Source organism: Platichthys flesus, chromosome 12 (assembly GCF_949316205.1).
Source record: "Platichthys flesus chromosome 12, fPlaFle2.1, whole genome shotgun sequence".
NCBI classification, from domain to species: Eukaryota; Metazoa; Chordata; class Actinopteri; order Pleuronectiformes; family Pleuronectidae; genus Platichthys; species Platichthys flesus.
In genome coordinates, this window is record NC_084956.1 from 15889905 (window position 1) to 15906868 (window position 16964).

The 16964-nt window shown below is 41.1% G+C and overlaps 1 protein-coding gene across 1 annotated transcript; it reads left to right on the forward strand.

Moving 5' to 3' along the window:
- Positions 1-145: 145 nt before the first annotated feature.
- Positions 146-11007, forward strand: ggps1 (geranylgeranyl diphosphate synthase 1). Its single transcript, XM_062400415.1, has 4 exons — positions 146-627; positions 2254-2351; positions 3190-3260; positions 9406-11007. Exons 2-4 carry the CDS (start codon positions 2279-2281, stop codon positions 10207-10209), a joined length of 948 nt encoding a protein of 315 aa, XP_062256399.1. The 5' UTR covers positions 146-627; positions 2254-2278; the 3' UTR covers positions 10210-11007.
- Positions 11008-16964: the final 5957 nt, after the last annotated feature.

Below are 16964 nucleotides of genomic sequence, written 5' to 3' on the forward strand. Positions count from 1 at the left end.
GGTGATTGGTCGATAAGGGAGAAAAATATCCTCAGTGGAGTTTGTGAAGTCATCTCCTGGTTGGTCGTCACAATACAGAGAGAAAGAAATTATGAAAAACTACAACCCCCGGCTTTTAAACACAAGATGTGTTCGATTTGGTACACGGTCTGTCCCGACAAGGCAGACACACGTTTTCCCTATTGCCGAGCAGGCGGGGACAGTTACAGGGTATTGTGGACAAGTGACTGCAACACACAGTGTCCGCGGCACCCATGTTACATTCCCCACCCACCCTGCGCCTGCTCTGTGAGCAAACCGAGGAGTATAAACGCACAATCCAAGCTAGCCTGTGCTTAGAGGCGTTTGTGCACTGAGCGGCTGTAGCTTAGCCCAGCATCCGGTTAGTTAGCCCGTGACTCGCGTATCATAACGAAACTATGAAAATGTGCATGTGGCAGTAATATCGAGTGCCTCGGTCGACCAGCGATACAGCGGAAAGTTTTTATTTTGTAAAGGAAAGAAAAAATGTTTTAACGGTGGTATAGCGGCGCGTATGTTTTAGCCTACTAGTGCTAGCTGAGTAGCAGGGTGGCTAACTGGAGCACAGGACCCGGCTTGTCAGCAGACAGACAGACCTGATCTAAGGTGGGTGGTGTCTAGGAAATTAGCCTGATGTCACATTTTCAAGTTGTGCTCTGTATGTCTGTATGATTTGGTTCTTAATGAGTCAAACCTCATTTGTAGTGTCTTCTAAATTCTAATGTAAAGGGGTTGTCAACATGATGGGGAAACTATCGGACAATAACTAGCAACAAACTATTTGGCAAATATTCAACATAAAAAGTATCAACACTTCAGAATATAAGTACGAAAGAGACATTGCTGAACTTGGAAATGTGGTATTTGTATTTTAGAGTGATAATTGACATGACTTGATGGTAAATGATGATATAAAATGTGTAAATATATCTATTATATGCAATGTTAAGTGTGGTGGGATTATAACGTACACTCAAGAGTATTAGGTGTTTTGCAATTGTTTTTATTATAATTGATTTGTATTTTCTTTTAGTTATTTGCAATTTACATTTGCCCATATTAAACTAGTAACACTTTCCTCTGCTGGAGTTCCATCTGTTCAAAAGCAGTGATGACTCAGTATAATTGACTATGGAGCTGGTCTTCCCTAATAAAATGTTGCACTGTCTCTCTATTTGAACTTGGTGGAAATCAAATGCAACATTATGTTGTCTTACAGAAAATGTCACAATAGTCTGATAATCAATTTGATGGTTTAGTGAGGATAAGCAGAGCTGCAGTGACTAGTTCCTTTTGAAATTAATTGGTATTTTAGTAAAACAGCAGTTTCACCCTTTTAGTCTGATGATACTGGATACAAATTATGTATTTTTGGGCCTTTTTATGATATTTAACATAAATAGCCTTCCTTTGTAAAGAATGAGTTAGTTTTATATTTGTTGGAATGATATACTGCTACTGACAGGCCAGATCTTTCTATTTGTAAAGCTGCATCGCTCCTCATCAGTTTGCATGATTCACAAGTTAATCCAGTCATGTGATGATGGTGCCATACACAAGGGAATTCATGACTCAGCACATGTGTCAGACTCCCAGTTCATTACGTCATGAACATAATTTATCAAATTTGTCAAAACCTATAATTCTGATTGAGATGAATTAGAGCACTTTTTAATGTAAACCTTTTCCTTAACTGGTTCCCCATGCTGTCAGTATGGTTAGTTAAAAGCTGTCTAGTTTGTGGGTCGGGGGTGCTGATAGGGACATGATACAAGACTGGTGTGCATGGAACATCTCCCAGCGGCAGCCTATATTGTATAGAATACTGTACAGTATATTGATTACTAGATTACTGTATCCTATATTGTCTCTGATTTAATTTGAAATGCTATGCAAGGTAACGTTCCCATCCCTCTGTAGCACAGCGACCAACCTCTGGTCGTCTTATTTGTCAATGTAGTTTTGTAAAACTAGCTCCCATTAGTTTTTAGTCTGAAATGTTTTGGATTTCGTTTGCATGTCATTTGTCGTCTTTTTGGTTTTACTTCATCTATGAGGACCATTAAGGTGCTTTGTTAGACCCCTTACAGAACTGGTTTAAATATCCAGCTTAGATTATCATTGATAAGTTGACATCTTTAGGTAGAGATCTACCACATTTCAGGAATCAGGTGACATCACCTGGCTCAACTCATCCTTCAACAACAGTCTTCATTTATCTTTTTCCTCCAGTGTAAATATTCGTACATTTAAAGCAATGGATTGTGACCCGGGAACAACCTCTGAGCGGATTCTGCTGGAGCCATACAAGTACTTGTTGCAACTGCCAGGTGAGTTTTTTTCAGTGACTAGTGGGAGTCAGAGTGATAAAGCTGAAAGATCATCAAGAGACATGTTTGATGCTGATGACCCTTCGAACCATCATGGCATTTGCATGAGCTTGAACTTAAAGGCATTCAATTTGTCCTTTATAACTGTTCAGTCTGTAATCAAAGTACATGATGTTTTACGTTGCACTATTGAAATGCAGGCACTATATCTTTCTGATGTAATACTCAAATTTCAGCATTGAACTGCGGGCAATGATTTTAACCCATCTAAATGTTTACAAAACAAAATTTTTTGTTATTTGTATAAAAAACTGCTACGAACGTGTTTAACATCTCAGTATTGTCGAGGCTAAGTTGTCTCAACCACCCACTAATGTGCTGCTGTTTAGGAGACCACCTTTTAGTATTTGTTTCTTCAGGTCTGCTCTGTCACATTTTGTCTGTGGAGAAGTGACTGATCTAACGCCACAATTTCGTGTGTTTGTAAATAGGACAAGTCGGCTGAAATGGTTTTTTGCTCATTTTGACTTTCCTCTGAAAATGAATTTCTGGAATTTTTAATGTGGGAGTTTTTCATACTTCCATGTTAATACACACTCAGAGCTGCTTTTAATAAGTGGAATTAAAATGTTATGAATCTGTGTGAGGCTGATAACTGTATGTTAAGATTTTTACTTGAACTAACAGTTAGGGTGAGATCAGTGCCATGAAAGTTTGATGCTTTTGGAATATATGATGAGGAATCAGTTGCATGTTATCTTTTACTTCTCTTTGCTGACTCTAGACCATATGTCTACATTTAAGAAAATTTAGCTTTTTTTTTCTGCTCTCTCCTCAGGAAAGCAAGTGAGGACAAAACTCGCCCAAGCATTCAACCACTGGCTCAATGTCCCCGACGACAAACTGCAGGTGAGAAAGCGGCCATTTCAAGTCTGTTAACATTCAGAGGGTTTTTTGTTGTATCCTGAAGCAATTAATATTTGAATGTAACCAGAGTGTGTTTTCAGCTGAATATAAATGTAAAGCTTGGGGTGTTGATGCAGCTGAGGATCAAGTGGAATGCAATCTATATTTGTTTGATCTTTTGGTTAAAAATACAGCTTTGCCTTTATGCAGTTTTAAACAAATGTGGATGATGCTCCTGTTGCAGAGTTCAGGGATACATCAGTTCGTTGTGGTTTTTCACTGCATGTAGTCAGTAGTGTAGCTGTTTTAAGAGATGATCTCAAAAAGATCAAGTGTTGCTGTGGTGAAATGCTGTTGAGTTGGTTTAACACATCTACTCCAGCAGATCTCTGGAAAAAAAATGGGGTCTTACATTTCTTGGTAGTTTGTCTTTCACATAAGAAGAACGCAGCAGGAGATTGTCCGGGTCAGGTGCGTTCACATCAAGCACCTAAACAATGAAGTCGCCTCTTATCCCCAAGAGATCTTGAATATCGATTTCTTTCCAAGTCGACATCTTCGTAGGCATCTTCTACATCTATGATAGCTCTTCTTCATCCTGAGATATTTCACCCCCCTGTATTCTCACACTGGCATTCACATTTTTTTTTACTTATTACTGGGAGGCTGGCAGGAAAAGTTCTGGAAAGTGTCTGTAGCAACTGACTTGAACATTCTCACGTACAGCCCCCTCTGAGAGCCAGAAGCTTTCTTGATACCAAGTGTCAGATGCTGTGTTGTGTTCACGTCTGATCAGGTTTTATTGAACCATTTCCTAGACTCATTTCTTATCTATAGAACAACGAGAGCTCCAATTAATCTTGAATAAGGATCCATGCCGGTTCAGAATGAATTAAATGTCAAAATGACTGCAGTTATTCTCCAAAAAGTCACTAATAGGGCCATTAACGAATTTTGCTTCTTAAATCATGAATCGTTAGTAGTACACAAATTTGCCCAATGTGGGTTCATTTAAAACACATGCACTGTTTGTTCTCTGTTCATCATTTTTGAAAAGGCTCTCTGACAAGATTTCATTGAAGGTGTCAACTCACAACTCAGGGTTTTCTGTTCACTCAGGGGTACATTAACAATAACTTTATTTAATAATATCATGAAGAGCTCTTCTCTAAATTATGTAGGAAAGTAAAACAAAGGGAAGTAAAACAGTGCCAACTGTAAATGTCACAGTTGACCACAATACAAACAAATAAATTATATAACAGAACCATAATACAGTTTCCATTCATCGAAGAGGATGAACCTGCACAAAAAAACAGTGTTTATCATTTCTGTTCAGATTAATAGCATTTTGATGTTAAACAAGTTAAAGATGTTCTACACTCACTTATATCCTGATAGTGAATGTAGTGTGTTAAGGTTTTGTATGTTTACAGTATCCATAGTTAAAAGAATGACTTTTGTTTTGTATTAGAATGTGTCCGGCACAGAAAATGTGTTAAAAAAAAGAAGAAGAAACGCTTTAATGCAAAAGTCTACTTTTACTCTCCTCAGTTTCTGTTTCCTGTCTTGTTGAGCATGTTGTGGACTCATCTTGACCTTTATGTGCGAGTGTGTGTGTGTGCGCCCGCGCTCTTACTGGTCATGTGATACTCATCTCTCCTACAAGTGCTACTCAGACAAATGGTTGACGTTTTCCCTTCTCTTATTCCTCAGCATCGTCTGCAAAGAATAAAAATCAGTTTGAGCAGAGATCTGCTAAGTTTCTAATTGGAAAGAGTGGTTTTGTGTTTCCGGAGAAAGTGAAAGCAAGACTTCCCAGTGAGTTGAGGTGTCACTAATCTTTTTTAACTTACTACATGTGAGTTGCTGAGAAATTGAGTTTATTCCAAAGGCTTTAAAATTATAACCATATGATATTAATCCTTTAAAATTTGTAATTCGGAAGTCAGATGTCTGTCTTCATAAAAATCCTTTAAGCTGCATTGCAAATTTTTTTTTACCCTGAAATAGCGGCATTAAAGTTTAGTTTAGTTTGATGGTAAACTGATTTGCATGAGTGAGAATGATGCTCTATGTATCTATGGTGAGCGGATCTGATCTCCTGTGACAAGTGTGGAAGTGACAGTTTTAAACTAGACTGGCACCCAGTAGAGCGCACATCTCTGCCAATGCCCAACATTCCCCTAAATTCAATCAAGCGGCTCCAAATTACACACTCATAGAAATCAGTGAACCATGAATTATTCCGGCTGATTGGCGTTCCTGCTTCTCCTCACTCATAAATGATTTCAAATGAACTACTCAGGGATTTATTTGTGTTATTGAGCAGGACACTCACTACTGCCCCCTTTGTTAGGTCAGACCATTGACCTTATACTCATAGCATTACCATTACCATGGCAAAATAGTCCCTCATCTAGTAGCAAAGATATGGAGACAAATCTGTGTTTCCTGTATGTACTTAGAGTCATGGTGCAGTTTGAAAATTTAAAGAAGAGCATTTCAACATTCAAAGTGGGATTTTTTTTAAATAATCACATTCCACCCAGCTCTTCACTGAAGTGCTGACATTTTCAATGTGGGAGCTCATGTGCTCCTGGAGGCTACATATGTTAACTGGTATGACGGATCAGGTTTTGATACACGGATTGTGCCCATATCTTCTATTTGTTCTCCGGATTATTCCCCTTCAAACATAATTTCCATGTTATTGTACATCAAGTACTTGATGTTTAATCTACCTCACATATCAAAGAACCATCTCCCCACGTTGCCCCCTCTGTCTCAAACCCTCTATCTCTGTATAACAGCTCTGTAAACTCCTGCTGAACCCATCATGCAGACTGAGAGCACTCCTCTCATCATCATTAGCACACTGCTGCAAAGAAGTGGCCGCCATGGAAACAACCGTGCCTTCAGATAGATGGAGGCAGTGACAGTGGCACACGGCCTCATTCATTTCGCAGTGCGCTTTTTTTTTTCTTCTTCTTTCAAACCCCCATATGTGCTTGTGTGCTGTGTAGTAGGAAATTCCCTCCTTACACATCAGTTGCCTTGCAACCTTTTAGCTGACTGGCTTCCTCTTGTTCTCTCTGACAGTGTAGAAAAGGTTAGCTTTTATATGCTGCCTCCCGTCTCTCACTTTGACAGCTTGTGTCATTCGTGGGAATGTCTTCAGCCTCGGGCCCAGAGCTTCTTATTATAATTGAGTTATCCCTCTCAGACAGGTCATATTTTTTTAGAGCCTGAAATATGGCAGAGGATTATCATTGCACAGACCAGATAAGAAGTTGGGATTGTGTTATGTAACAAATTGTTGTGCAGTAAGGGCTGATCAGGCTAGACAGTACTTTTGTGATACATTTACATAGCAGTTCCTTTTTTGTCGACAGGAAATGGTAGTCAGCCTGATATATACTGACACTCATCTTGTGATCAGTTTAGTCGATGAATAAACAACAGCCACACTCATTAAATATGCGCTCCACGATTCAAAGTAGCTCCTCTGTTGTGGTATTGAAGTTTATACATTTTTTACGATGACAGTGAAGGTTTGTTTATCTCTAGTCAGCTGGTCCACCTCATCTACTAAACCTGCAGGATCACCCTGTACCTTCAGTTAATCAGGGCTCCAATGTCCACATGGGCTTCTAGATATGTTACAATCCCTCCATTAAAATCCAACACAACAGATGTTATATATTTTGTTTACTTACATTATCCAACAATACATTTCTTATTGTTTCTTCCTCTGTTTGTAATGGTCCCTTGTAATGGATCATGATTAGACATTACTGTTTGCTGCATAACGTGAATAAAACTTAATCTGAGTCCCACACAAGGTCGAATTTCATCTACATTGCCAGTGAAGACAACAACTCCCATGATCCCACAGTGTTTCAAAGCATCATCAAACTAGGTATTTTTGTTGTTTTGATTGAGAAGCCCCTCTCGGCCCAAGTTACATATTTAATCTATACCATAAAATGTCAAAAACAATCCATGATTCAAAAGAAACTCAAGACAAAACTGTGGTATGTGGAGAATTTGACAAACTAGTGTGATCACACAATACGACTGTGTTAAATGACCTTGTAGGTCCTGCTCTCTGACATACTTTGGGTGATTAACCACTGTACTCAGCACCGTCTGTAGTTATTCTAATTGAAGGAGGTTTATCTGTGTACATGGGTGACTTGTCTGTTATTTCCCCTTCAATATACTGGACCAGTTTGTTGTGAAGGATTCACTGCATTCTTAACGGATAACTGATTGTAGCTTTGGCAAACATTGAGTTCCTGCGTCAATAACCTCTGTTAATGACTGATGTCCTCTCAGAGCAGTGAAGGTTCCTTCACTTCTCTGGGGTCCGGATTTATTTTTGGTCACAGTTTTGCCAGGTGACTACACCTTCATGTTTCACTTTAACCTCTTTAAATCTGGTCTTTTCCCAGGCCCCTGCCAGTACATAGTAGTAGTAGTAGTAGTAGTACATCTCTGCAACTACAGGGCCTCTATGAATAATCTTGGTACAAAGATAAAACTTATCAGCTCTCTGCAGATGTTCAAGCATCAGTATAGATGACACTAGGTTAGAGAAACAACATTTAGAGTGAATATCCCCTATGAGTTTTATTCATGTTACACAGCAAGTGTGGAATACAACATGTGGAAGGAGGAAACAGCCAACTGGCTAGAAGTGTGTTTTCCTTTGCCATACATTGGATAACCCAGAAATGAAAGCAGAGACGGGCAAAGTCACAGGCAAAGCTTGAATTTTAGTTGGAAAAATTGGGAACATTTAATTACAGAAGTTAACAAACTATGTGTAGTCATGTTTAGATATTTTCATTTTAAGGAAGAACTGTTCCAAAATCACATACTGGTTACTCATAGCAAATGAAGATGGAACACAACATAAATGAAAAAGTTCATATCCCCTATGAAACCATGCAGTTGTAGCCTAAATCTTCTATTAATTTCATATCACAACATCTGAACATTATCTGTAACACATTTGAAATAGTTTATTGACTTATAGTTCACATAGGCCACAGTCTGTTTGCAGTGAACCTTTGAATCCTCAATTGTGTTTTTGTCGTCTGTGTAATAATATTCCTCCCTCGTTCGTGTGTGCATTCATTGTAGCTCCACCAACCACCCCCTCACTGCTCTCTTGTGAGTGGCTCACTGAGGTTGCAGGGTGAGCAAGTGTCGGGGACCCTGCCGAGGGAAAGGTTGCGTTTGGCGGATAAACTGCTCAGCTGGCCCAGCCTTGACCATCTGCCCGATCCACTGAGCGTCTCTTTGTGCTCCCCCAGCCGCGTACAAACAGCTTTCATTACCAGGCCACACCACTTGTGTTTTAAATCAGCAGAGCACTCCAGCAGGCTGCACTGCCAACTCAGGACAACAGACACCTGATTGACACCCTGGCTGCTTAGTGTCAAATGCCGACCTGAGACAAAGCCAACTTTGGTTTTCAGACAGAGGATGTTTCACAGTGGATGGCAGTGTGCTACTCTGATAAATGACTCCTGACACGAGTTCAGCAGGCATCTCAAGTATCTACGCGGTGTGTTTTTCTACAATACCCTTGACTCACTGCAGCAGTGCAGGAGTGTTATGGTTGTTCCAGGGTCGCAGTGTATTAGAGCTGTTGGAGTTTGTCAAAACTGTGGTCGTTAGGGCACCGAGGTCAAGTCCTCAGGCCTGGTCAGTCTCTTTTCAGCAGGGTCACCTCTAACAGCCTGGTCATGTGACATTTCCACTAAACTCATCAAGCCAGTTGCTCTCGCTTACTCTCTCTGTCTCTGCTTCTCTTTCTTTCCCGCAAATCCAAGTTTCAAAGCGAAACCAGATAAAATGCCTTAATCTGAATGTGATTTTGACAGGCCTGCGGTGTGTCTCTGCTGAACTCTTTATTCTCTCTGACTTACTGCCTGCTTCCATTCATCAACAACTATTTAAGGCTCAGTGGAACCGTGAAGACATGGCACCCTCTGCTGTTTACAAGTTGTAATGCATAATTTACACAAAGCTCCCAAGAACCTGTTACTGTCTCTACTACTAGTTCAAGAGAAAATAGATTAACGCTCTTCCTTGGTAGCACCTGATCTAACTTTTTTTTTGGTATGATTTCCAGGTGATCATTGAGGTGACGGAGATGCTGCACAACGCCAGCCTGCTCATAGATGACATAGAGGACAGCTCCAAGCTGCGCCGTGGCTTCCCTGTGGCCCACAGCATCTACGGCATTCCCTCCGTCATCAACTCAGCCAACTACGTCTACTTCCTGGGATTAGAGAAGGTGCTAACCCTGGAGCATCCCGAGGCCGTCCAAATGTTTACCCAGCAACTACTAGAGCTGCACCGTGGCCAGGGCCTGGACATCCACTGGAGGGACACCTACACCTGTCCTACAGAGGAGGAATACCGCAACATGGTGCTGCAGAAAACTGGGGGGCTCTTTGGTTTGGCTGTGGGCCTGATGCAGCTCTTCTCCGATTGGAAACAAGACCTGAAACCGCTCCTGAACACGCTTGGTCTCTTCTTCCAGATCCGCGATGACTACGCCAACCTGAGCTCCCGCGAGTACAGCGAGAACAAAAGCTTCTGCGAGGACCTCACCGAGGGCAAGTTCTCTTTCCCCACCATTCATGCCATATGGTCGCGTCCAGAGAGCACCCAGGTGCAGAACATCCTGAGGCAGCGCACAGAGAACATGGACATCAAAAAGTACTGTGTGGACTACATGGAGAAGATCGGCTCGTTTGCCTACACCCGTCAGACACTGCGGGACCTGGAGATCGAGGCGTACCGTCTCATCGAGCAGTGTGGGGGGAACCCTCAACTGGAGAGCCTGGTCACACACCTCAGCAAAATGCATCACAAGGCTGAAGCAACGGCAGAGGCCAGTCCCGAGCCGCAATCCAGCGAAAACCACTGACCTCATCTAGCTGTCACCACTGCAGTACCCACATACTGACCCTGCACACTCCACTAACACACAAGCTTCACTGACAACACTGATGCAGACATACAAATTCCTAAGAAAGCACAACACACATATTAATGTTACATTTTACGAGTCACAATCATAAAAGTTGAACACGTGAATTCTAGTGGACTGCTTTGACTGCATTCAGGAGCAGTCCCAAATGTTGCCTTTACCTTCTGTGCTAAACAGCATCCTCCAAGTGTTGCTTAACAAAGAACTCATCACCAATTTTTATATTCATGTGTATCTGCGCCGTCAATGTATTCAAATTACAAAGAACTTCCTACACTTAAGTTTGCTTCTCATGCAAATGAAAAAAGCTTGAGAGCCCCGATATGAGCGATACAGTGCATATAAATGTATTTTCTCATGTTTTGCCACCAAATTAAAAGTGTGAAGTGTATGTAGCGCAGAGTGAATGCTGGGTGTGTTATTTAAGATACGACTGGATGGATGGATGTGTCGAGCGTTTGATGTGGGATTTGCGGATACTTAATCGTGAAGCCACCAGAGTGCCAATCCCGTGGAAAAGACCTGCAAGTCGATCGTCTACTTGTGATGTAACATGTTGGTATTATATTCAAAGTAGCACTCAAGTGGTTTTTGCTTGGCTGTTTAGGAATACAGTGTTGAGGTTTGGTCTATTGATCAGATTCAGCGCGGCTCTTCACATCTCCAATGTTTGGAATGGGGACTTTGTGCTGTTGTTCTTTGCATCTCTTGAATAAAACCAACATTTAAGAATAACCTGCAGGCGAGTCTGACTTCTAAAACTAAGTTCTACGTCTGTCTGAGGAATCCCAGCCAGTTTGGTCGTCACTGCTTTGAACTGAACAGGTTGTTCTAACGTGACGGGGAAGAGGAGCGAATCTCGTCCAGTGATGAGCAGCGCCATCTGCTGAGCACATGGGTGTAACTGAAAATCAAGAACTTTGAATTTGTGTCAATAACCTTGCCTGAACTGGTCTTGATCTCTTATGTAGAAGGTTTTAACAATCTTAAAATGTCTAAAAAAAAAAATATAGAAAAAAGGCTGAGATTCCATCTATTATCTTTACTGATTATCCTTTTACGATTGTGGTTGGCGCTGGAGCCACCATGGACAGGTCGCCAGCGAATCACAGGGTCAACATGGAGACAAACAATCATCAACACCCACAGACAATTAGGCTTCCAATTAACCAAACCCCCTATCTGTACTGTGGGAGGAAGCTGGAGCACCTGGAGAAAACCACATGGCTGAAGGGGGAGTCCAACTGGGAACATATCAAATCAAATCAAAGTGTTCATTGTCAATAATAATTATCCCAGTTTTAGGCCTTAGAAAGTTTCAAGATAATGAATACTAGATCTTAAATACATCTTAATTATGTAAATGTTAATTAATCGCTACCTTCTTTCTTAGTGTAATAAATATACAGTCCTAAATTATAGGTAATAATTTTCAATAAAAACTACCAACAAAACATTTTGTTTTTGGCTCCTTGTTGAGTAAATGGTATGTGAAGTTCAAAATGAAATATTATAAAACAAAAAAAAGCAAGACCAACGCGTAACATGAGCAATAATAACGGGACTCAGTTATTCATTCATATCTTTCCACCTCTTGAAAAGTCTTAAATTGATCTTGTGGAAAACTGCAGAAACCCTTTCTGGGGTCCCGCTCCCACAAATTTAGCCCAAACATTTGCACACACACACACACACACCTCAAACACATGGAGCCATGATTATTCACACTTTATTTAATCATGAATCTTCCCCTGCAGCCTTCGATCCATGTGTGATACTTAAGTGCAAACAAACTGCACAGTGCAAGATGTGCGGTGAGGCGTGACTGTTAAACAACCTGCTGCATGTTTACCTCTGAGGAATCTATTCACAGGGTGGTGCCTATGGCCGTGGTTGGTGTTCTTATCGTCACCACGGGGCACCAGTCATTTAAATCCTGTATTATCTGTTTGTACTGTTGTGGGATCGGCCCTGAGCCGCTGAAAAGGCAGCGCGGCCCTGTGGACAGAGGTTATCTGTCCCAGGCAGCCCTGTTGACTCACTGAAGCCATCGCTCCTGACGGCTGCAATTCAATTAATCGTGTGGGAGTTTTTCTTCCGGGGGAAATGGGGATTGAGTTGAGGCTCCTCTGAAAATCAATTCATCAAAATGTCAAATTCTTGAACATCTAAGGGACCGGCTCCTTCGCTAATTTTCCTACATGGCACAAGCGCGGGGAAAATGTGATGCAAATGCTTCCTCTGATTTGATAAACAGCTGAGACGTATGAAGTGGCTGTTTTGCAGAGATGGCCTAAGTCCATCACAACAATCAAAGCCTCTCACGGTTCTCATTTCTCCTCTCCCACTCTCTGGGTCGACCGGATTGATTTTCTCCACCCACAGTGTCTGAGTTCTCTTTGGGAGCAGAACAGAAAAGCTTTGTTGTGCGCGGAGCGACAAGGCTCGCTCACCGTCTCCCTCATCCTCTGCAAGCTTTGGATTATTTATCACTGGGCTGCGCGATGCTAGTTTGTGTTGCTTGGTAGCACTCCGGCGGATGTTTCATAAATATTCGTGTGGCAGCAACACAAGTTTGAAAACCTCATGGCTGAGAATGGGAATTAGTTGCTGCCGCTGTGTTTTGTCAACCTTCACTGATTTCAGTCTTTCTGGTGATTCGGCCTTGGGCGTAATTTACAGGGGGGGATTGAAGGGGCTAGGACCCCTCCGATAATCAAAACCGAACTGTACGACCCCCAATAGTCACATCATCCCACTGAAGGAAAAATATTAACTTTTATAAATAAAGCGGTTATCATAAAGTGGTGGGTTTCTCGATTCAGTTATTGCAGCACGAACAAAGAATACATTTCACCCCAATTTTTATTATAGCTACTTTGCCTAAAAGCTACTTTGCATTATCTGGCATTTATAATGCACAAATTATTGTTGTATTATTTCTAAGGGATTTCAAGTGTAATAAGTAATAATTTTGAGTGTTTCACCATTTGACCTCAATCCCCCCCCAGTGTTCAACCCCAAAATTACACCCTTTGATTCTACTAAATGGAAATTTCACTGCCTAGAGTTGTTTTACCTTTTCCTTTTTAAATGAGCTCACTAGGGTTAAGCTTTCTGCAGTTTCCCTTCAGGTGCACTTTGTTTGACACATTCACACCTCAGAGTCTTTCACTGCAGACCTGCTCCACTAGAGCAACTGGCAGGACGTTTTATTCCAGCCACCGAAACTCTGAGGGGAAAACAACTCCGGAATGGTTTAAATGTGGTTTGAACTAAATCACTTTTACCCTAAATATGTATTCAGGGAGAGAATCATTCATTCGTTCACAGCCATGTTTAGACCAGTTATTGTCAAACAATCCTGTGAAATGACCACAACCTACACCTCCTCAGGCTGCAGCTGCTCTCTGTCCAAACCCATTCATTCTTACACGTGAGATTTTTTTAAATAGGTCACAAATATATAGTTTCACTCCCAAACAAAGCTCAGTAACTTCGGAAAACAGTCGGACATTTGTTGGGGACTTTTTTCCGTCACTGGTTTGGTGCAACAATGCTGAATTCTCTTTATCCGGATAACTTCACTGTTGATTAACTCTTATCGTGGCATTTGTTAAAAATCAATTAAACATTAATATCACTTGTTGCATGGACTTTGTATAAAAAGCTCCCACCACGTTACAATGTTCATGCCGGTGTGGTTATCCTCTTCATGTCAGTGGTTCCACAGCAACACGTCTTCTCATGATTTATCCGGACAGCACTCAGTTATATGTATTAACCTCGAGTCTCATTGGGCATAAATAGAAATTAAAAAATACCCACTGATTTCTACCTTTAATCACTGTCGCCTACATGAAGCTGTCTCTGGGTCGGCTTGTGGCTCATTAGGGGCTTTTTTAAAGTCTAAGAAAAATTATCCTGAATGAGCTGCATCATGGGAAAAGTATGTTTTTGGAGCTTAAACCGCACTGGGGACTAAAAAGTCTTGTGTTTTGCTGCATCAATTCTTTTTTAATGAATCTTTCTCCTGCAAGCCTTCCATCCTTGTCTAAGTGCAGCACATAATTGCTGGAGTAACTCGCCAAAGCTGAACCGAGGGCAGCTGCACTCACTTTGCTGACACATCTCAGCATTTTCTCCATATACGGCGCTGCATCACTTTCCAAGAATCTCTCCATCAGGCCGATGAGCTAATTGATGATCCTCTTAGGGCAAAACAGTCATCAGTAATGGTTCAGTAATGACTGAGATGATTGTCCTGCGCAAAAACAGTGTCATGGTAAATCTGCCGTGTAGCTGCAGCAGGGGTCAAGTGTTCTCATGATTCACTCACTCTTTGCATTACTCTGTCAAATAAGCACAATGAGAATGTGTAATTGTGTGTTGTGTCTAACAGCCAGCCCTCCACCGAATGTGTCATCCAACGGCGGCTCTATGTCACACGCAGAGCAGCTATGTCCTGCTAATGTTTGCAGAAAGTGACAGCCATCGCCTCAGCAGCCTGAGACAGTGTCGCTCCATGGAAATGAGAGGGAGCGAGCTGTGGGTGCAATTTCAAGTTTGGGAATGGAAACGTTGCCCCATTAGGGCATAGTTGTGCGTCTAATAATATCCCCTCACTGCCGTGAATCAGACTCAGACAAATACTGATTTTTGATGCCGGGCGTCATGAATAAATTATTTCCTCCTCGTTTTAGTGCACCCAGGGGAGGGGGGAGGTGGCGCTGATGGAGACGAGGGGGCTGATTGACAGCGACGTGTAACGCTCTGCGAGGAGGCTCGAAGAATCTGCAGTTATTTGAATGAGTATGCAGATGCACGCCACTCGGCAGACTGTAAGCTCCTCTCTCTCTCTCTCTCTCCGTCTGAGATCTGGGACAGCTGTGCCTGATCTGATTCACGGCCTCTTCACTCCGACACCACAGGTACGTTTTAATTTCATCAGGGATGTGCTGTGGTCGCTCAGTCTGCTGCAACAAGACACACTGGTATTACACATGCCCCTCGCTGGTGGCATATAATCTCATCATAACGTATAAAGGCTCACGCTGGTAAATCAGATTGTTTCATTTAAATAGTTTAAGAACAAGTTCCCGAAAGAGCAGCTTCTACATATAGTCTATAACAAAATCAATGGTTGCATAAGAGAACTAATGGATGTGATGCTGCTTCTGAGTTTATTTACAATACACAGCTGCTTGTCCTGTCAAGTGTTGTCACCCTGTGTGGGAGTGCTGACTGATTAACAAGCATATAAAGAAGTACAAGAAGTAGCAAAAGGTAATGGATAAGTAGCTGGAATATTTAAATGTGATAATTAGGTAAAAGTTAAAAGTACACTAGTTAAAACTGTTAAAAGTATAGTATGGGAAGTTAATCAGTGATTAAAGCGTTAAACTTCTTGAAAATTAAAAGTGATGAATAGCTGGAATATTAAATATTAAATAGTTAAAATAGTCATCAATACAAATAGCTGGAATAGATATCAGTAATGATCAAATAATTAAAGTGATTACAGTATGAATAGCTGAAAACTTAAAAGTAATGATTAAATAAAAATTAATAGAAAATACTAATAGAATAAATGCTGCAAAAGTTAAAAGCCACAAATCAATTTAATCAGTGAAGTTAATGATTAAAGTGATGGATAAACGGCAGAAATAAAAGTAAATAGTAGCTAAGTTACAGGTAATCAGTCAAGATTGTTAATGGTTAAACAGTGAAAAAAGTTAACATATAGGATTAAAGGTTGAAATAGTTAAATTATTAAGAAATAAGAGTGAAGGAAGCAGGCGAAGCAGTTTGTTAAAAGGGTTAGAAATAGTGTTATTTGCTGCAAGAAACAGATGAATGGTTGATGTGTTAGTTTCCACAACTCGTGGTAGAAGTACAAATGCAAAACTGAACAAAGAAACCTTAAGAATGAAAATTCAACTGTAGAAAAATACTGTGTAAATATGGTATAATTGGTTTACATGTTGTGTAGCTAATAATCAGCTCATATTTGGACCACAGGGAGTTAAACACTTACACAGATCTGACTCGTCTGTGAGGAGGCAGGAGACAACACTTGAAAAAAAGACATCAAACTCCAGTTAAATGAAATGTCTGGCAGAACCAGACGTCAAGAAAATGGGACGGAAATTTGTAAAGTCAACACAGGCTCGTATTCAATCTGCAGCGCGCGGAGAAGATGAGTTTGGGGAAGAGGTGAGACTCGAGATGAAAAGGGTTTTATGAATACAATTAACTTCCCTCTTATTTTCTCCGAGCAGCGCTTGTCACGGGCTAAACGGATGATTGCACATTGATGGCAAAATATTAATAGAGTGAAAATAAATCAGTGGTTCGGGGAATTGTACACTTGTCGTCGCTTAGAAAAGATTACACACGCGCTTAAGGGCAGCGACGATTCAAGACGTGTGGGGTCTATTTATATCAGTCGTGTGGATGAATCAGATATTCAGGCTTTGCGGGATGAGCTTTTTTCCCCCATTATGCTCGGTTTTGTGGTCAATATTATTCCAGTTCTGTTTCTTTAGTCTCTAAGCACAGGGCTTTGGTAGTGCCTTCATGTTCACAAATATTGATCTGTCGGAGAACAAAAGGAATTCTTAGAGCAGAGTTCCCCCTCGACACAACATTAACTCTCACTTATTCCAACACATCCTCTCAATACAAAGGAG